Source organism: Elephantulus edwardii, unplaced genomic scaffold (genome assembly GCF_000299155.1).
Source record: "Elephantulus edwardii isolate Elephantulus edwardi_28Jun2011 unplaced genomic scaffold, EleEdw1.0 scaffold00280, whole genome shotgun sequence".
Taxonomy (NCBI): domain Eukaryota; kingdom Metazoa; phylum Chordata; class Mammalia; order Macroscelidea; family Macroscelididae; genus Elephantulus; species Elephantulus edwardii.
The window spans coordinates 2,782,468-2,803,960 of record NW_006400030.1 but is presented as its reverse complement, the minus strand read 5'-3'; the positions used below and the strand labels follow the sequence as shown (position 1 = coordinate 2,803,960).

Here is a 21,493-nt window from a genome sequence, read left to right as displayed (position 1 = left end):
TAAGAGTAACCCAGAAATTAGAAGCCATGAGTTTTATGAATATGAGACACAGAATCAGATACCACAAGTATCATATACAAATATGTCTAAGGCTGAGAAATAAATGTCAAAGATGACTGAGGTTTCAGAAGGGGCAAGTCGCCCAGGAAAACAATTCCTTAAGGAATTATGTCTGGCTTACACAACAAGAATCAGTATTTCAAAATCTTAAAGGGACAGGCACTTAAGTGACTAAGGTCTAGGCAAGAGAATCCTAACCACTGTCAAATGTTTCCACACCAAACAGGCAGCCTGGTTTTCTTCCAGATAATTGAAGGTTTGGGGATGTTCTATATAATCAGAAGAAACAAGCAGTAAAGAATATGAGCTAATTTGAGGTAACCAAAAGACTTGGTTAATAGAGGCTTGCTTATTCTAGGTCCCTGAAACGAAATGGGTCTGGCCAGTTACATGTGACAAACAGAAGAGGTTGCAGTTGATACACATGAATTCTCAGTCAAGAGCACACTCTACACAGTTTGTGGAAAAACAACTCTCTTCCACTCAAGACCAAACCCACTGCCAATTCCAACTTACAGCAACTCTCTACTTGGTTTCAGAGGCTGCAAACCTTTTTGGGATGGGGCTGCCCATCTTTCTCCTGTAGATTCAAACTCCTGGTTGGTGGATTTAAAACGGTGAACTTTCAGTTAACAGTCTGACATGTTACACACTATACCATCAGAGTTCCTTACTCTGCTTAGTGTCTTTGTTTTTCAATCAACTCTTCCTATATCTTACCATTTTTTTAATTATTATTTTTTTTAATTTGCCTCAGAGATCATTTGGTTCCAGGTTTTCTGGTAAAACATCACCATGAGCCTACCTGGCTCCTCTGTTAAGGCAATAATCAAGAGTCAAGGCCAAAAAAAATCTGTAAGGGAGAGGAGAACGTAATTGCTCCCAGCTGCCCTCTCTTCCTGTCCTCCTGATCCTCGCCTCCACCCCTCACCACAGGCATTCCATCTTCAAATATTTGATTCAGCATGAGCTAGAAACGGTTTCTTAAATCCATACCCATCACTGTGAAACCAAATTAAACCACATACTGATTTATTAAAACCTCACAGAAACTGGAGTACAAGCAGAAGAAACCAAAATGTGGAAAAGTTCTGAAACTATGCCATGAAGAAATTGGTAATGACTATTACAGGAAATAAGAGCCCCAGCCCGTAGCTTCACTTCCTCTACCTACCTTTCTCCTAGCTACCTGTGCCTTGGGGTCACATTCATAAGCTAAGATTTAAAAGCTAAGTGAACCATGAGAGTCCTCTGACGCTAGTCCACTGCCCCACAGCAGCCACTCCCCTGTCTGAAGCTTCATAATTCTCAGCATTTAATCCTACTATACGGGCCATCAAAGATATTTCTGTCACTTTATTTCATTTATTTATGCATTCTTCTACAACCTGCAATATGCAGATGACACAATCTTACTTGCTGAAACTGAGGAGGCCCTGAAGCATTCACTGCAGAGGATCAAGGACTATAGTTTACAATATGGACTGAAGCCAACATCAAGAAAACAAAGAGTCTCACAACTGGGCCAACTGGAAACATCATGATAGATGGAGAAGCAATTGAAATTGTTAACAATTTCAGCTCGCTCAGTTCCACAATCAATACTCCTGGCACCAGCAGTCAAGAAATCCAAAGACGGAGTATACTAAGAAAATCTGCTGTCAGGAACCTCTCCAGAGTGCTGATGAACAATGATGTCAGCCTAGAGATGAAGGTGTGCCATGGTCTTTGCAATTATTTGCTGTATTAGAGAAATGGATAATGACCAAGGATGACGGAATAAGTGGTGCTGGAGAAGTGTTGAACACACCATAGACTGCCAGGAGAACTAGCAGGTCTGTCCTGGAGATGGTGAAATCAAGCTGCTTCTCAGAGGCAAGTATTTTGAGACTCCATCTCACCTACTTTGGTCATATATCCAGGAGGGACCAGTCTTTGGAGAAGGATTTCATGCTGGAAGGGTTGAGGGACAGTGTAGGAGAGGAAGACCCCGAACGAAATGGACTGACACAAAAACTGGGGTTATAATGGTAAGTGTGTCAGAGACAGTGAAATTGGCTCAAGATAGAGCAGGGTTCAGGGTCATAGTGCATAGGGTCGCTGTGAGTCATCGTCAACTTGCCGGCACATAACAACATCTTCTAAAATGCTGGCAATATGTAGAGGACTGGTTCTATGTGTTAAACAGAAGAACACAGTATTCTGTTCCGAACAGATTATTATCAGTCACACCCTAGATATGCATGCTATAAGAAGAAAGCCAGAGGACACAAGCCTACTGGACTCTTCATATGTTTATACTGCCTCACACTATGTACAGTAGTATGCTCAGTGAACAGACCTTTGATGAAAACTAAACTTATCTTTGAAGAGTGAAGATCTTACCGTACTTCAGAAGCAATCTGACTTTCTGCTTTCAGGATTCAGGATTAGAGATGAAGAAACTTCAGGCTTTTAACCTGAATCTATATAGATTCAGTACCCTAAATACTACTATTACACATAAATTCTATTCTATAATCTTTTACATTAACACCTTCATTAATCTCATAGTTATTAATGAAGAAAAGAGACTGAATGTTCTTGTTGAGGGCATTTTTGAAGGATTATTACCTGTCCCTTAAACAACGCCTCTCTTAGTCTTTGCTTTAACTTGCCTTTCATAAAGGCCTTCTTATAAAGACCCAACTGGGAGACTATATAGGAGAGGAAAATTTTAAACAGTCTAAAAATCAGCACCGCATTTTTTAGCACAAAGAGCTTAATGCTAGTAAAGGTTACTGGTGGTGAATAAATAAGCTAGAGAAAATTTAGGAAACCTTAGAGGAATTTTAATTTATCTTACATTGAAATGTAAATTAGACACTACTAGAAGTAACATAAAAACAAAACACATAGCTACACACAGTCAGACACACATGACAGAGAGAGTGGAGAAAACATTAAACTTTTCTTCATTCTCAGCTACAAAATCTCAGCCAAAGAACTCTGAAAAGAGGGCGTAATGAAAAACTCCATCACACCCACACATTTATGTAAGCTTAACAAATAAAAAAGCACTCGGGAATTTTTAAGTAATTACACTTTTATCACATTCTGCATTCATTCTTGCTAGCCTTGATTAAAGGCAGATATAGCCAAAATTAAAATGAAGGCTTTAATTAATCTATTCCAGATCCTGAAAGGCTAATATTTCTTATCCTTTCTAATCGCAGGAAAAAGAAAAGAAGGGGTGTGTGTGTGTGGAGAATTCTTCCATGAAATTAATAGTGCTGACAAGCCACAAATGAACAATAAGAAAGAAACTTTGCATAGGATTATGGTTAACCTGGGGACTTTGTTGAAAGAAGCCTAGCTAAACTCACATCTATTAATGTCAGGTTCGTAGGCCAAAATTAGTTGATCTAATTTACTGGCAATTACCCAAGATGGTCAAAGGATACAGGCATCATCTAGAAACCACTTTATCCTACTCTACCTAACAATGAAATGTATAAAGGTACCACTAAAAAAAAAAAAAAAAGACAGACTAATTGAAAAGAGCCTGGGAATTATATTGCTATGTACTGATAAGAGACTGATAATTAAGCCATTCTTATGAAAAATTCTTCAGGGACAACGAATATATTTGTTAAAAGAATTGTAAAGGGTGTAAGTTTTAATGAAAGTGCCACAGTGGCACAGCAGTTGAGCACTTGGATGCTGAGAGGTTTTCCCAGGCCCTTCACGGGTAAGAAGCCTGACAATCTGTTTCAGGAAAAGATCACAACCTAGAAAACCCACAGGATGGTTCTATTTTGTCAAATATGGTAGCTAGGAGTTGGAACTGACTCGATGGCACCCAACAAAAAGTTTTAATGATAAGAACAAATTAAAAATGGTCCTACTAGAGGAGCAGATCTCTAGTCCTAAAGAAGAAAAGACCCTACAGAGCACAAAACTATAAATCTGTAAATGTGGGATGGCAGCATGATGAACAAATCATCACTTCTGTGCTGGCAGCAACAAACATGAGAGGTGGTTGGTTTGACCAGGAAAGTAAAATGTCTCAACTTCACAGCTATTCAGAGTAAATCTGGGCTTGGTTATCTTTAAGTATTGAAGTTTCCAGCTTTTCAATTTTATTATTTTTACTAAAGAGTACTTTCAGAGACAATATATCCTCTCTTCACCCTCACTGTCCTCTTACTTTTTTTTTTCTGCAGCAATTGCAGTAAGCTTTTCTGTGAAAACCCATTCCTCAGAAATATAGAAGCCACATTTGATCAATTTACACACAAGTTCACATTATTACGTGAACTGCCCCAACGCACCTAATGCTCAATTTTAAAATCAGGTGCTATATCAATAAGAGCTTTAGTCATTCTCTTAATTTTAAAAGTCACCTTTCATATATGTTCAAATGTTTATTGCTTCCTTTCCAGAAGATTCTGTTTGAACTGGCACTTTAAAATAGTTCATGTTGTTCCATTGTACTGATCAGTAAACTGAGACTCAAGCGTGGCTACTTGTACATTTGCATAGAGAACATTCTCAGTCAGCTACTTAGGTGAACTATGGAAAATAGACCCTTCTGATTTTCAGAATACTGGTTAGTAAATAAGAGTATCAAAAAGATGCCTCAAATGAGGACCAAAAGAAATAGTGCATGTAAAACTTACCTGAGCACAAAGCTTAAATCATACTGCTCTTCAGTAAATATTAGCTAGCATAACATTCTTCAACTTGCCAAAGATCCAACTTGAAACAAGAATTAAGATTCAGACCCAAGTCTCCATGTCAGGGATCTAGACAGGGCTGGTCTAATCCACTCACAAGGACCAGGTCAAGCCATGCTGATGCCTGAGTCAAAAGAAAAGACTCTAATCCTTATCCAATGTCTAGAATACAGTATTTTGTTCCTCACAGCTCCCTTCACCAATTATTTATATTTTTAAGCATTTGATTGCATTAAAACATTATTTACCTTGATTAATGAGTTTTTTGGTATGTGAGGTAACTACTTCACTTATCTCACCCTAATGTCACCAGCACTAGAGACTGAGAATAGAAGACCACATTACTCACAGCTGGTTATGATTTCATGCCTGACTTTTCAATTATTCAATAAGACTACACTCTGAACCTCTTAGAGAAGTTAGGGTTAATGAATTCATAATTATTTTATGATTCCCTACAAGGGTGTGAAATAAAAGGATAGCAATATCAATTAACAGCAAATAGCACCACACACTTGAATTATCTGTAGTATAGATAGTAGCCTGTATAAAAGACATACAATAATTCCTAGCTATCAGACAGATGCAAATCAAAACAATGACATATCATCTCACCACAGCAACAATAGCAAAGTTCAACAGGCCAGCAAACAACAAATGCTGGCGAGGTTGTGAAGAGACTGGAACTCTTACTCACTGCGGGAGGGAATGTAAAATGGTGCACCCACTGTGGAAGGCAGTCAGGCACTTTCTCAAAAAGTTGGAAATAGGAGTGTCATTTGACCAAGCAATTCTACTACTGGTAATACACCCTAAAGAAACAAGAGCTACAACTCAAATGTACAGTATGCACACCATGTTTATTGCTGTTTATTGTTGTTCACAACAGCAAAGAGATGGTCGCAACCTAAGTACCCATCAACAAATGAAAACTATGGTACATTCACACAATGGAATATTATGGGAGCACTGAAAAACAATGAACTCATAAAACATTTCACAACATGGAGAAGCCTGGGGGGACATTATGCTAAGTGAAAATTCTCGGTCACAAAAGGAGAAATACTGTATAACACTGCTGTTATGAAACAGGACAGACAAGGGGTAGTTAGGGAGAGAATGGGAAAAGAATGGATAGATAATGAACACTGCAATAGAACACATGTGGGGGAGAACTGTCTGAAAGGAATTATGATTAGGCATTATATGTAGGACAACAATCTGAAAAAAAGGGGTACATTGTGAGGTGAGCTGGGGAAGAAGGAAAAATGAGGGAAGGAAATGTGCAACAATGAAATAGTTAAAAAAAAGGCACAGTAAGTAATATCTGACTCAATGAAGATTCTGAGCATCACATAAAAGACAGAAAAATTACTCTTTGATAGGTATTTGTGAGCCAAAAGATAATTTTCCAATTTATGGTGAAAAGATAAAGAACTTATAATTGATGATGGAAGAGTGGCCAGGCCTCTGTAAAAATGACTTCTGCTTCAGTCCTGTTAAATCGCGCACTCCACCTGTAGGAACTATACTGGCAGACTCAGCTTCAACAAAGGAGAAGACACTAACATAACCGGTGGTATTTTCTCCAGTGTATTTCTTTGTTTTGACATGGTCCCTATACAGTAAACTGACAAAGTGAATGAAAGGGGGAAATGTTGTATCATAATGCATCCTCCACACTGAACTGGGTTCTGAAGGATTCAGAATGTCTCTACTGTCTACTTTCCCTCAGAAACTTATCAAGAGGACAAGAAGGCAATGACTCCAGTTTTCCTGGATGGCTTTAGGAAGCCTGGGCCATCAACATTACTTCTCTAATTCTGGCAAGAGAAAATTCTTTGTTGTTATATTTAATGTTTATTACAATTAGCAGACAAATTTTAGATAAAATGTGAGACAAAGTAATACTTTATTCTACTTGTAATGATTCACTTGAAAATATAGTTTCCAGACAGGAACTTTGGCAAAAAGCAGATTCTCCAATGCAATCACCCATCCACAGGAGCATATGTAACTCATAGTGACTTTCCAGTGTTTGACACACACTCTGCTAGAGAACTCTTAAGTAGTATTTAGAAAATTCTAAAAGACTATTTTATATTACTACTTTTCATCATTAAAAGCAATAGCAGAATAACCAATTTTCCTGCTCGTAACAATTATAAACTCTGCACAAAAATATTAAAGATACTGGAGCATAACCAAAAGCAGGCAGAAACTGGAGGGGATATAACTCTTAAAAAAAGAGAAGCAAACAGTACAAAATAGCACATTTATATCGTGTTTCCTGTGAAGGACCTCTTCAGTCCCTGCAGAGCAAGAAGAACAGAGCACACACAGAAAATAGCAGTATTCTGGGCTGAAAAGTCCAAAGTGTCTGGCGCTGTAAAAGCAGCTTGCATTTGAGGAAAGAAATCTGGAAACAGTAGAACCACAGTAAGCAAGAGCTCCTAAATATGCAAATGCTGTTATTGTTATGTGCCATCAAGCTTGAAGTGATGCATAGGTGACCCTCCAGTTCGTATTTAAAGGTTATAAATTGTAAGGGACAAGACTGCCCATCTTTCTTCCCTAGACCAGCTGTTAGATTGAAATCACCAGCCTTTGAGTGGGCAGCACAACTCCTTACCAACAGATCACCAGCTCCACTGAAATCCTTAAATGATTCTCAACTGTATAGAAGCAAGAAGAGACTCAGGAACACAAGAGGAAGCAATAGCTGGAGACTAAACAGTAAGGCTCCTAGTGCTGGGATATAAAAGAGGTTTGAATTCAAGTCCTACCAAATCAGAGGGGCTTGGTAAACACCACAAGTCTTTCACTGAACTCCCTAAAGGGCCACATTGTAAGGGTAAGAACCACATACCAGAGCTAAGATTTATACATTTGGACAAAGGAAAAAACAAAATGAGACTCCCTAACTAAAACCAGACCTCCATAGAGTCAATGTGCTCTGACAGTAACGTAAATGTTTATTAGAACAAAAGCAAAAAAATCTTCTTTAATAATAAAATTAAGTTTTGAGATGTATCATTCACAATGTATATAGTAAGCAACTAAAAACTACCATACAGATGAAGAAAAGAAAAAGGTGTACTCATTCATAGTCATGAGAAAAAGAAGTTGATAGAAACACACACACACACACACACACACACAGATGTCAGAATTAACAGACAGGATTTTAAAATAACTATGATAAATATATGCTTAAAGATATTTGTAGATTTTACAAATCATAACCTAACCCACACCTCACATGCCAGTAAACTTGAGTTGTCCATGATTTTTAATCAAATTGGGATTTGGAATAGTTTATATTGGAAGGCCTGGGGCAAACAAGTTGAAAGTAATTAATGGCTTCCAAACTTAATTATATATTTACACCTCCCAGTAGGACAAGAGAGAGAATAAATACCTTATCTCTTAGCAGTGAGAAGGCTTTATTAAAATCTGACAGAAACTGTTTAGCAGCAATAGCTGAGCTTTACGCAAGATTACACAGGTTCTCCTGGTCTGGCGTCCCAATCTAGTCACTGACTGACAGGGTGCTTAGGCTCCCAACAGTGAGCAAAAACAGTTGAGATGTGTACGAAACTGAACTTATCCTCATCTGTCAATGTGATCTTATAAAGGATTTCTATAATTTCTATAAACAAGCATTATATTTTAGCTGAATCAGTAGCTTTATGCTCCTTAGACAGATAACTTTCTACTTTAAAATGCTTCCCACCAATTCCCACCCACACTCCCCCCCAGAGGAATTTGGCTTTAATTTTCTTTTCTTAATCCACTAAGCAATCTCATGAATAAAAAGATAATCACATGCTCTGCACGCCTGGTATAATTGTTATAAATCTTTTAAGAGTTCTCATTTTATTTACCATTTTGGGAAAATAATATTTACTGAAAAGCTAGATTACCTTCTGTTCCCAGGAAAAAACCAAGGTCAGTGAAAATTCACAAAAAAGTCTGCTCAGTGGATGTTATTTTTGCTTAGAGATGTATGTGCTTACGATTCTACAGAAAAAAGGTACAACATTTAGGAACAACTGGCTTATTCCCCCTGAATTTTCTCTTGCTTGTCTTGTGGTCATTTGTGTGAACCATGCCACTCCTGAAAGATGTTAATACTACTTTTACTCAGGTGGGGAAACACTTCTTACAATGTGTGTTCACACTGATCTCCCAGAAGACGACACCCTAGTTTTCTTTCTATTCTTAAGTTCTTTTTTCAACTATCCCTTTTCCATCTCCTAAAAAATAGGGCAGAAGAAGATCTGAGAGAACCCATCACTCCACCTGTAAACACCTCAACTTATTAAAAATTAACACATATCTAGGAATAGAATTCAGACAACTCCATTTTTATCAACATCAAAGCAAGTTCACTGTCTCCTTATCGAACTATTTCTTCCAGAAACTGGGGGTGACCTTGTCTCTCTACCTTAGAGCACAGCACTCAATTATCTGCCTCCTCTCAAAAGTGACCCACAGTGTTCTTTTCTGGTAAGTGCCAGAGATTAATCTCCCCTTGAGACTTTTTCTCCCATTGTCAGACTCCAAATAAGCAGGCCAACAACCAAAGCTTATTTGTAATTCTCCTTGTTTAAGTCATCAAATTTAATTACTTCCAAATAGACCTAAATTGCACATCTTTATGGTACCAGTGTCTTATTAAGACAAACGTATAACGTGTATATATAAATCAAAAGAATGATGGTCACTGAGTATCCTATACTATGAAAAACCCCCACATTTTTAAGTATTAGCTTTATGCTATGGGCTCTGGTGGCCTACAGGATAAGCAGTTGTTCTATCAATCCAACAGCAAGTGCACTGAATTGACTAGCTGCTTCTCTAGAAAAAGATGGACAATCTCCTCCCATATGATTTACAGCCTCTGAAAACCTTCTGGAAGGTCAATTATGAGTTGGCTCCAACTCGATTGCAATGAGTGAGTGAGTGACACAAGGCAGCCTAACTCCCATTTTAGATTTACAGCTATGATCTCACTCATTAGTATAACTAACTATATAAGCTCAAATAGAAGAATTTTCCCAAACACAAAGTCCTGGGCGCAGAAAGGGAGAGGAAAAAAGGACAAATGAAAATAAGAATTACAGGAAAGAGGTGAGAAAAGTGAGGTTATACCTTATGGGTATTGTAATTAATGTCGTAACATAAAATGTATATGCACTGGAGGGTTACCATGGTTCAGAATCAAGGTGACTGTGTTTGGCTTATATTGGGAATCAATCAAAGAAAAATCAGTGAGAACAGAAACTCATAACCTAGTAGGTGAAACAAACATACCAAAATACTATGATACCAGGTACCACTAGGGGACTAAATAGGATCCAGTGACTAATTCTAAGGTATGATGTGCCCTCCCTTACTTACTATCTCTACTCATATTTGCATTCTTAGAGGTGCATACCACATATGGGGTTGCTTTGATTTAAGAGCTCTTTCTCCCCAGCCAGAAAAACTGAAATAAACAAACAAAAAAGAACTAAAAACAAAACAGAGCAGAAATAATCAGTTACATAAGAAACTTCATTTCCAATGTTATCTTTATCCAAATCCAAACAGCCCATTGTCAAATATGACTATGATCACAACTTAAAATACTTTCACTTTTGGTTAAGAAATTGGTTTCTGACCTGGAAAAATTCTTGTTCATGAGAGTAAAGAACTTACAGTATCAGAACAGGCTTGAATGAGAAAATGTCATCATTACACTTATGGTGCTCTACCAAATATCCAGAGGAAAAAAACACCAATGTGCTGAATTAACTTAAAAATATCTATCAACCAAATACTTCTTCCAAAGGAAAGAACAGTCCACAAAAGTGTTAAAGAGAAATTTCAAAATACCAAGTGTTACTTCCCCAGTATTTCTCAACACATAAGTTAGAATGGATATGTGTTTCTGTTGGAAATTTTCAATTGCACTAGAGGGGAAAATAGTCCTTAGGAAACCTAGAGAAGCTATGAATGAAATTTTCTCACAATCTTCCTCACACAAAACTCTGGTTCACAAAAAAAAGAATGGTTGGAGAAAATGATCTTATGCATAGAAATAGTCCACTTTCCCTAGTTCCATCTTTTTTTCTTAGGTTGTTAACATCATATCCCGGTTAGTAACTACAATTCGTATTTCCTCCCTCTCCTCTAAAAATAGACACACATCTTTCTCTATCTTGGAATTTTTTTTTCACACTGTTGTTTTTATTGTTATCTGCCGTCGAGTCACTTGCAACTCATAGCTCTGAAGTCGACTCTGTCCTGAGCCAGTCTCAAAGAAAGTCTCATTGGACTGTAATATTCACTTCCATCAGGTAGAATTAAAGCTAATAATTGTTAAGTTGACTTAAGAACAAGACCATGGGTAGTATGGTGAAAGGAGATCCTAAGGTTTTTTAAACAAACAGTAGATGTGTGATACAAAAAAATGCAGAATATAGTCAAATATATTTCCATAATGAAAATTTTAACAGTAAGAAGTTCATTTTTTCTGATTCTGCAACCTCTCTCTTTAATCACTCTTCCACAAAAAAAAAAAACCCACCAAAAACAAGCATCAGAAAAGTTAGACAATAAAGATATTTCACAAAAGTATTAAAACAAAGTGGACAGAACCCAATCTTTTTTTCTGTGTCTCAGTTATGGAAAAATAAAACCTGTAAAGAAGAGGGGAAACTTACTTGCAGTATCCTGTGCCGTTGTGATAAGTAACACACATTCCTTCATTTACACAGGGCTCATAGCGGTCCCGACACTGCAATGCTAAAAATAAAAATAGATACAAATAAGAAATAAATTACTAATCCAATCCCAGTCAACATTCAATCTCACATAAAACTTAACATTAATTTCCCTCTAGAGTTTTCATCTGTTTTTCATCCTTTAGGTTCCTGGGTCCTAGACAAACTCATTTCAAGAGTGCCTTCCCACCAGTTAATGCTTTGTGGTCTTCAAGGAAGCTTAGCTCTTGGTGCTTAAATCTCTCCATCTGTTACATCCTTATCTCTCAAAATTATTAAGAAAATTAAAGCTACAAAGTCCAGATATGTCATCAGGATCTTAAAATGTGAGTACTGAAAATGAGTAACACAAAGATTCATTTATGAGTACTTAGGAACTCTTGGGTAGATATTAAACCCACTGCTGTTGAGTCACAGATGGCTCACAGCAACCATCCAGTGGGTTTCCAAGGCTTTAAATCTTTAGAGAGCAGACTACCCATCTTTCTCCTTTGGAATGGCTGGTGGATTCAAATCTTGACCTTTTGGTTAGTGGCAGACATACTAACACTGTGCCATCTGGGACTTCTTGGATAGATATTGCTCATTGCTCACTACCATCAAGTTGGTGTGTAATCACAGCTGACCTTCTAGCAGGTTTTCAGATAGTATAAATAGCACAGGAAGAAATTTCTCATCTTTTCCCTAAGAGAAGTTGTTGAGTTCAAACCACTGTTTGAGTTGGTAGCACAAGTCTTTGCCCACTAGGCCACCAGAGCCCCTTTGGGTAGATATTAGATCACCACCAAATTAATGAATTACTTCAGGTGAAGTTTCAGAACATAAATAATCATAGACGTCAACAACATTCATTCAACAAAATATCATTCGAGGCTAGTATATACCAGGTACTATTAACGGAGCTCTGGTGGTCTAGTGGTAAGAATCTGTGCTGCAATCCCAAAAGCTCACAGTTTGAGTCTATTAGTTGTTCTGGGAGATAAAGATGAGCGATCTCCTCTTGTGTGATTTACTGCCTCTGAAAACCCACTGGAAGGTCAGCTATTCGTTAAGTTTTAACTCAATGTAAACAACAACAAAAACATTAAGGTAAAAAGTAAAAATGGAAAATGAAACATATTTATATGGCATCCTCTTTATTATATGACACTGTAGTTGTATATATGTATAAGAAATCATCTCTAATAAATTTAAGGGGTTTGCAAAAGAGGCTAAAACAAAACAAAACAAAACAAAAACCCAAACCTTTTCATAGAAGTGTGTAGGCACAAAATGGATATCAGAACAAACCCTCCCTTAATAATTTCTTCAGTAAAACCCCCTATTTGTTCGAGTGGCATCCACTTCCTAAACCACATGCCTATGGAAACTCTATGAACTTGGAGAAACGATGATAGTTATAGTAAAGGCTCCAGATCTTTTGTTCATAGGGTCGCTATGAGTCATCATGGACTCATCGGCAAACAACAACAACAATACTGTTAGAGAAATAGCATCCCATCCTTAACAGAATACATTTAGAAAGTAATAACAACAGCCGCTAACACACAAGAAACAACAAAAAGTTGCCATTGAGTGGACTCTCACAATGTGTTTCAAAGCAGAACAGTGCACAGGGTTTTTCTTATCTGTGACCTTTCAGAAGCTGATACCAGATATGATATGGATATGAACCACTGATCTTCTAGATGGTAGCCAATTGTTCAAACATTTGCATCATTCAAGGACTCAAGCTAATACCTTGTTGTTGTTGTTGTTCGTTGCTATCAAGTTGGTTCCACCTCATGGTGACCTTATGTGTAACAGAGCAAAGCACTGTCTGGTGCTAAGCCAGCCTCACAATCTTTGGTATGTTTGAACCCATTGTTCACATGCCATTGAGTCAATTTACCTCACAGTGAGTTTCTCTCATTTCCCTGACCTTCTACTGAGAAAGATGCATTTTTCTAACAATTTATCTTTCCTGATAACATGTTCAAAGTAAGCAAGATGAAGCTTATCCATCTTCAATTCCAACATATAAAAAAATTTAAAAACACCCACCACAAAACATCATCATCAAATAGATTCCAACTCCAAACAGCTGTGCCATAGGATATCCAATACTGTAAATCTTGGGAACCAAATCTTTTTCCTGTGGAGCAGCTGGTTAAGTTGGCACCACTGATCCTTTAGTTAGAAAGCAAACTTTTTAACCACTATACCACTAGGACTCCTTGCTAGCATACCCCAAAACCCCACTCTACTGATTTGATTCAGACTCATTACAATTCTACAGGACAGAGTTAAATTACTCCATGGGTTTCCAAAGTTGTAAATCCTTACAGAAGCAGACTGCCATGTCTTCCTCCTTGGGAAGGAATGGTGGGTTTGAACTGAGACCTTTCATACAGTTAGCAGCCAGGCACTTAGTTAATAATAATAGTGCATCACCAAGGCTCCTTGCTAACATATAAACCAAACCACTGGCATCGAGTCAATTCTGACCCATGATGATTCTCCATTAGGTTTCCAAGGCTGTGAATCTTGACAGGAGGAGACTGACCACCTCTGCCCAAGGACTGACCAGTGGAGTTGTACAGCTTACCTTTCAGTTAGCAATGCAACAGATAACCAACTATGCTATTTACTAAATATCATGCATTATTTAAAATATTTAAGAAGCCCTAGTGGTGCACTATTATTGTAACACATTCAAGCTGCTAAGCAAAAGGTGAGTCAATGTAATCTACCACAGGAGAAAGACGAGTAGTTTTTGCCCACCAAGTTGTTTAGTCTCAAAAACTCAATGCTGGGTAGCTATGGATTGGAATCAACTAAACAACAGTAAGTGCTAGTGAATTTTAAGTACTTTATATAATAATTACATCTTCACAGGCATCCTATGATGTAATTAGCTGCATTAGTTTAATCATATCCAGTCTTCAAGTGAAGAAACAGAGAAGATAAGTGACCCGTCTGTAGCCACATCAATGAGCTACAGAGCCAGCATCTGAACCCAAGAAATCTAGATCTAGAGTCTGTGCTCTTAACTACGGTAATACACAACTGCCTACATTTCCTGAGGCTAGGCATTTTCATTCTCATTTAATAGAGTGGAGGCCCAAGGTTAAGGGCCCTCGTCATGAAGGATCACGGTACAAGCTGGTGGGACCCGCTCTGTACTAAATTGAGCCCCATCTGTGCCAGCTGTTGTAAGCACACATGAAGTCCCCAAGCTGTGAACTGAGCAGGAAGACTCAGGAAGAGAATCATCTTGTCCGTATCCCACTTCCCTGTAGGGCTCAAATGTTCCCTCTTCCCACACTGATAAGCCCAATGCCACAACTATAATTAAAACAGTTAATGTCAGGTTATTTCCTCCATACCAAAGTTCTCAAACTGCTTTTTTTCCCCATTTTCTTTAGACACTTTTATTAGTTTCATTGAGAATTTCCTAACTCTTCTATTTGCTTTCCCCCCCTTTTAATAAAAAGAGAACCTCTTAGTAGAAAGGAATGTCCTCCAGGCACAGAGCAAACTGCGGTTCTGTCCTTCCCCCTGCAGGAATCCCTGGGCAGTGGATGCAGGCGAGAGGAAATCCTGCCTTTCCTCCTAACTAGCTGCATAACCTCAAGTAAAACATAACCTCCTGGGTGATCTATTTCTCTACCTGTGAACTCTCAACTGAGGGTAACAAGATGCACCTGCAGCTCTCCTGCGATCCAACAATGGCACTTTCCACATTCAAGTGCTTTCATGGCATGTCTAGTATCTGAAGAACTCCATCCAGGAGGGTTTAAGGGTCCAATAAGTCATGGCTCAGAAAGGCATGAGTACAACAATCATAGCTTGTTCCTATCAAGTGTCCTGGGAAATCATTACAGTGACAGGTTCTGAGAAACACAAACAAACCAAAGTCAATATGTGGCAATCAATCTAACAAATAACTTTACAGCCTGGCCTTAGCTAACCAATCAAATGTGGTGACCTCAAAAGAGGTGGGATTACCAGGCTAATAATTAATGCCATTTGGCTGATGCCAAATCATGCGACCTTGAACCTTTAACATTCATTACATCATGGCTCTCAAATTTAGGTGTGCATCACAATCACCTGAAAGGCTTGCCACAGCACAACAGATTATGGGCCGACCCCCAAAGTTTCTGATTCTGTGGGTCAGGTCTGGTGTTTTGGTGGTGGGGGGCTGCACTGCAAAGGCAAAGGCACAAATTCATCAAGAGCTTTGTGAGAGAAAGAGGGGCAAACTCCTCGTGCAATTTATAGCTTCCGAAAAACTACTGGAGAGTCAGCTATGAATTGGTCCCGACTTGATGGTGCACAACAAGCAAAAGCAGAGGCTGGCATTTTGCATTCCTAACAAGTACTCTCAGATGATACTCATGCTATTGGCGTGGGGGTGGGGGATCACAATTTGAGAATTTTCACAAATTGAAAGTCATGAGTGGCCACTTTAAGCAATCCCTTAAAACTACATAATAATACACTAACATTCTTGGATAATCTAGGTGATAATAATATACTGCCTGTACCACTGGACCAATTGTCAGCATCTGGATGGATGGTGAAGAGATTGAGATTGTACACAGCTTTAGTTTGCTTGGCTCCACAGTCAACAGTCTTGGCACCAGCAGCCAGGAAATTAAAAGGCACATTGCCATGGGAAAGTCTGCTGTTAGGGACCTCTCCAAAGTACTGAAGAGCAATGGTGTCTCTCTGGAGACTAAGATGCGTCTGATACAGGCCATGGTCTTCGCAATCACTTGTTATGCATCAGAGAGTTGGACAATGACCAAGGAGGATAGAAGGAGAATTGATGCCTTTGAGCTGTGGTGCTGGAGAAGAATATTGAGAATACCATGGACTGCTAGGAAAACAAACAGATTCGTCCTGGAAAGGGTTAAATTGGGTGGCTCCTTGGAGGCAAGGATTCTGAGGTTCCGTCTAACATACTTTGGACATGTTGTGAGGAGAGACCGGTCTTTGGAGAAGGACATCATGCTTGGGAGGGTGGAGGGACAGCGCAGGAGAGGAAGGCCCTCTATGAGGTGGATTGATTCAGTGACTGGGATAATTGGGATGGGAGTGTCAGAGACAGTGCGAATGGCACAGAACAGAGCAGAGTTTAGGGCTGTTGTACATAGGGTCGCTATGAGTCACAAGCGACTCGACAGCACATAACAACAACAACATAAACAAAAGAAAAAGAAAAATTTAAGACTTGAGATTTTATTCAGGGACTATTTCTAAATGGATACTATAATTATTTGCCATACATAGAAAAGTAAAAATGTTGACAACTCAAAACCACGAAAGAAGGACCTTATTTCAAAATTTAGCTTCGTTACTTTCCAGTGTAAAACACTGGAGATGTTTCTAATGTAAAACATTCAAATTTCACAAAGAAGCTCAAATAAGGTACAATGCAAATTGCTCAGTTAGACCACAGTTGGAAAACTAATGCTTAGAGATAATCTCAGACAAATTAGTCATCCTAAGAGTGACTTTTTTCTTGGAAATTTTTTATTCAAGCTTCAGTGACAATAACTGCTGGCAGACTGAAATAAACCTCTTGTGTATGTATCTGGGTATTTAGACGGGCATGTTCATCTCCACCTTTTCCTCTTCCCCTTGAAAAATCAAAAACTAAGAGGAGCAATAGATTTCAACCTCTTTACCATATGGCAAAGTGACATAAAATCTAGAAGTTAGTTTACAATTTCACATATATTGAAGGAAGCGTATTTGGGACTAGCCCAACCCACTCTCATCAACTCAATTCTAATTCAGATTGATCCTGTGACATGAGTATCACTGTTCCAAAGGTTCCTAATTCTTGTAATTCTTGCAAGGTGGCTGGTGGGCTCAAACTGCTGACCTTTCGGTTAACACTGAGGCACTTAACTACCAAGGCTCCTCTATCTGAGGACTGTTGTTGTTAAGTGCCGTCAAGTCTTCTAATATTCAAAATACGCTGAGTATTTACTATTGTAGGCATAGACCCTCGATGTCAGGGATAATGTGGTTAATGAAACAAAGCCCCTATTTTCAGGCCCCTTATTCCTATTTGGAAAAAACAGATAGGAAATTAATAAACAAATAAAATCATTTCAGATAGTGATAAGAACCATGTGAAGAACAAAATCTAATAATGGGATAAAAAGTAGGGGTGGGGGGCTACTTAGAGTGCACCTAAGAAAAAGGTCTCACTAAGGAAGGGTCTTTTCAGCTGAGACTTAAATAAACTTAAATCATGCAGTAATATGAGAGAAGAGCAACGAAGGTGGCTGAAGCAGCAAGTGCAAAGGTCCTAGGTAGAAAAAGGAGAGGTAGTCCAGATTAGGATCTAGAGTTAGCAAAAGGGAGAAACAAGCAGTCATGGAAGACTTCTATTCTAAATGTGAGGGTGAGCTAACAAGATGTCTTACGCAAGCAAAATGACATATTCAGATTTATGTTTGAAAAATGCTAGGATTATGAAATGCCCCAAAGTGCAGTTTCTTATCTTTCTTTCTTAAATAAGCTTATTCATGGGAACCAATTTTCTACTAGAATGAAGATACCCCTTTTCCCAGCTCTCTTAAGATCGCTTCCAATTTATCACTCCACTGCCATTCAATCTATAATGACTTTCTGTTCTTATTCCTCAGAAATTTCTCTCAGTATGATTTTCAAAAGAGTGGTATAGATCATACTAAACAGAGTACACTTTTGCTTCCAGACTAAACCCTCTGTGCTTCTTCCAAACTAAACCTGCACCCCAGCCTTCAAGATGCGAGCACACCTTACCTGCCCTGTACTGTCTCCCATCACTTTTAATAAAGTTCCAGGAAGAACTCACTCTGTGAACTATGCTGAGCTCACTATGGAGCTATGGCTAATGCAATTAATTGCTGATCAAAAGGATCTGAAGGCTTTCCTGATTCAAACCCATCAACCACACCATATGAGAAAGAGGAGGCCATCAGCTTCCACAAAGATTTATAACCTTGGAAACCATGGACTCTGTCCTATAGGCTGTGAGCTACAATCAACTCACTGGCAGTGGGTTTGGTTTTCTGGTTTGAGTTATCTTTATAAAAGGAGATTCTCAGATCTTTCTCCCAAAGAGCCACTGAGTAGGTCTGGATCACAGTGTTTTGGTTACCAGCCACATGCTCAACTATAACTTCACCAGGGGCCTTTACTATAAAAACTCCAGGTCACTGCTCTCCTGGGAGGTGGGCAGGAGGAAGACATAACACTGTAAGCATAGTGACAGTTTTTAAAAAGAATGATTCACTACAGGTTAAATACATATTAAATATGAGAATTTAATCCAATCTTAATATAGTTCTAGCACTATTCTGAACATGGCTCTCTTCTAGAAATCATAGACCAAGAAAGTAATTCCTGTCCTCAAAGTCCCAATCTACTTAAGTAGAAGATAGGCATGTGACCTAGCCAAATAGGATAAATAAAGGAACAACATAAAAATCACTTTTGTTATATACCTATAGCATACTATTTTAGTATCAATCACAGAATCACTCCAGAAAGACTCTTTATAAAATACATGAATCTTTTAGTATTTAGTCCAGACTGTTAAATCTGTCCAGATAAGGTTCTAGTATTTACTGCCCTTTATCAGTCATTTGTATACAAATGCCACAAACAACATAATAAACTGTCACTGACTTTAACCAGTACGAGTGCCTCAGGAATTTGCCCATTTACGGACAAACCAATGATATTCAGACTTGATGGAATCTTCCTTAAAATTCTTCAAGGCTTGTTCTGAGACTTCTCAGAGCTTTTCAATATCATGCCAGCTACACATCACTCACTTAAAAGCCTACCTTTGTTTTAGGAATCTCTAACATGAGTAATTAAATCTGCTCCCTAGCTAGGTGTAATCTGAGCAGCCTTTAATGTGTTTCACTTGTTGCATTAACATGTAATCATTTTAAACTGGCATTACTTGTTGCTTTGTAGCTTCTTCAAATAAGTCTCTGTCTTTTGTAAATCTCACATGACTTTAAAAAAAAATTCTTGCTCAGTCTGTCTGAAGTATGGTCTCTACTATTCTCATTCAGAAGACACTTTAATGCCTGGCATGGTTGAGATTCTTGAAATATGTTAAGAGGGGTTATACAGGGCCCTTTTAATCAGCTCAACGTTTGTGGAAATTTCAAGTAGCAATATTTCAGAGAGATGAAGTCTAAGTTAACACCCTAGGATCTGCCTGTGGTTGGCTGGCTGCTGCTTCTGGCACATGGCATCTGGAAGGAGCTCAGTAAAATGAACAAAGCAAAATCTTCGAAAATGACTGCTTGCATTATTACCAAAAATAGGAGGATTGAGGGCAGACAAGGAGACATAAGAGATTTGCAACAATTACTGCAGCACCCTACAATTTCAAACAACAAAGCTTTCACTAAAATATTTCTTTTTCCTTGGGATCAAGCCATTAAAAAACAAAAAACTAAACAAACAGAAGAACAACAGAAGCTTCAAATCCCAAGTGGTACCTTTAAATAAAAACAAAGTGAAAAAACATCTGTCTTCCTTCTTGAAGTTAATCTTAATTAAAAGATAAATAGATGCAATAAAGAAGATACCAACTTTAAATAAAAACTGAGTTTGTAAATTACATAAAGGTATTCTGGACATTGATGAAAGACTTCATTTCTCACAGATGCATTCTAGTGACTTTACAAAACTAGAATAATCTTTTAAAGTCTAATTTTATCCTACCTTACAATAGGGGAATTATTATAAAAACAAAATTCATAAATATTTGTGCCATAACTGGAATATACTATGTACCATTCTTTCTGTTTATTTTGTCATCTTTTTAATGGTTCACAAAAATTCAAATTAAGGAGTTAAATTTTTCTTTCTAGATTTTATGTACCAAAGTACTGCATATTTCTTCAATATGAAATGTAGGGTTGAAATATCCACACATACTTATAAATGGTTGTTCCCGGTTGGCTCCTCCCAGGGTCTCGGGAAGTTCTCCTTGCCAGAAGGTGCATGGCGTGAGTGCAGGAATCGTGGCAAGCTTTTGGAGTCGAGTGCTTTTCCGGGCATGTGTTTGACGTGCAGGTGGAATAGCACCGGTCTGTGCGTTGCTGTACAGAGTTAACTCGTGGTTGCTGTGATGCTGAAGACTGTGCCAGTGATGTGCCAATGGTGGTAATGGGTACCCATGGTGGAGAGTGTTGGCTGGAGCTTCTCGACTAAACAAGCCTGGAAGCAAGAGCGGTATCCACTTCTGAAATGGCTTGCCTCCGGAAACTCTATGTACGAACAGTGCTCAGGCTGTTCGGTCATAGGGTCGCTATGAGTCGTCTATGACTCAATGCCGCCAAACAACAACAACTTATAAATCAAGATGTGGCTCATTTTTAATTATTGCTTCTTTACATATAAACACATTCTTCCACCTGGAAAATCTACTCCCTCCCTTTCGCCTTTTTCCATCTTGCCACGGAGAGCTCCAGTGGCCTGATGGTTAAGAAGCTGTACTGTTAACACAATGGCAAGAGGTTCAAATCCACCAACCACTATGCAGGAGGAAGGTGGGCAATTACGTCTCATGCAATTTACAGTCTCTGCCTCTGAAAAGCCATCTGAGTTGTTTCCAACTCAAAAACACTAAACAGCCAATAACCAATGATCTTGCTAATTCCATACTCTATGATTCCAAAGCATCTTGTGCAGATGGATTCTTTGTGCAGCTTTACCTATTCCTCTCTCGCCTCTGTGCATTCAGAAGGTAGGGCTTAACAACTATGAGATATCACCTCACCCCAGGGAATTTTTCTTTTGCTTTTCAAGGAGAGGAGCAAAGGGGGGAGGGGAGGTGTGGAGGTGGGGTGGGCGGGGAGAGGGGTACAAAAATGAATGAATGGAATTCCAAAATCTCTGTAGATGTTCATTGAAATGAAAAATAAA

At 38.4% G+C, this 21,493-nt stretch overlaps 1 protein-coding gene across 1 annotated transcript in view; it reads right to left on the bottom strand.

Moving 5' to 3' along the window:
• NOTCH2 (notch 2) overlaps positions 1-21,493 on the bottom strand; it is a 188,879-nt gene that overhangs the window by 111,031 nt on the left and 56,355 nt on the right. The window contains exon 2 of the mRNA XM_006900324.1: positions 11,492-11,573. Within this exon, the coding sequence (XP_006900386.1) occupies positions 11,492-11,573 (82 nt within the window). The remainder of the gene's footprint in view (positions 1-11,491; positions 11,574-21,493) is intronic.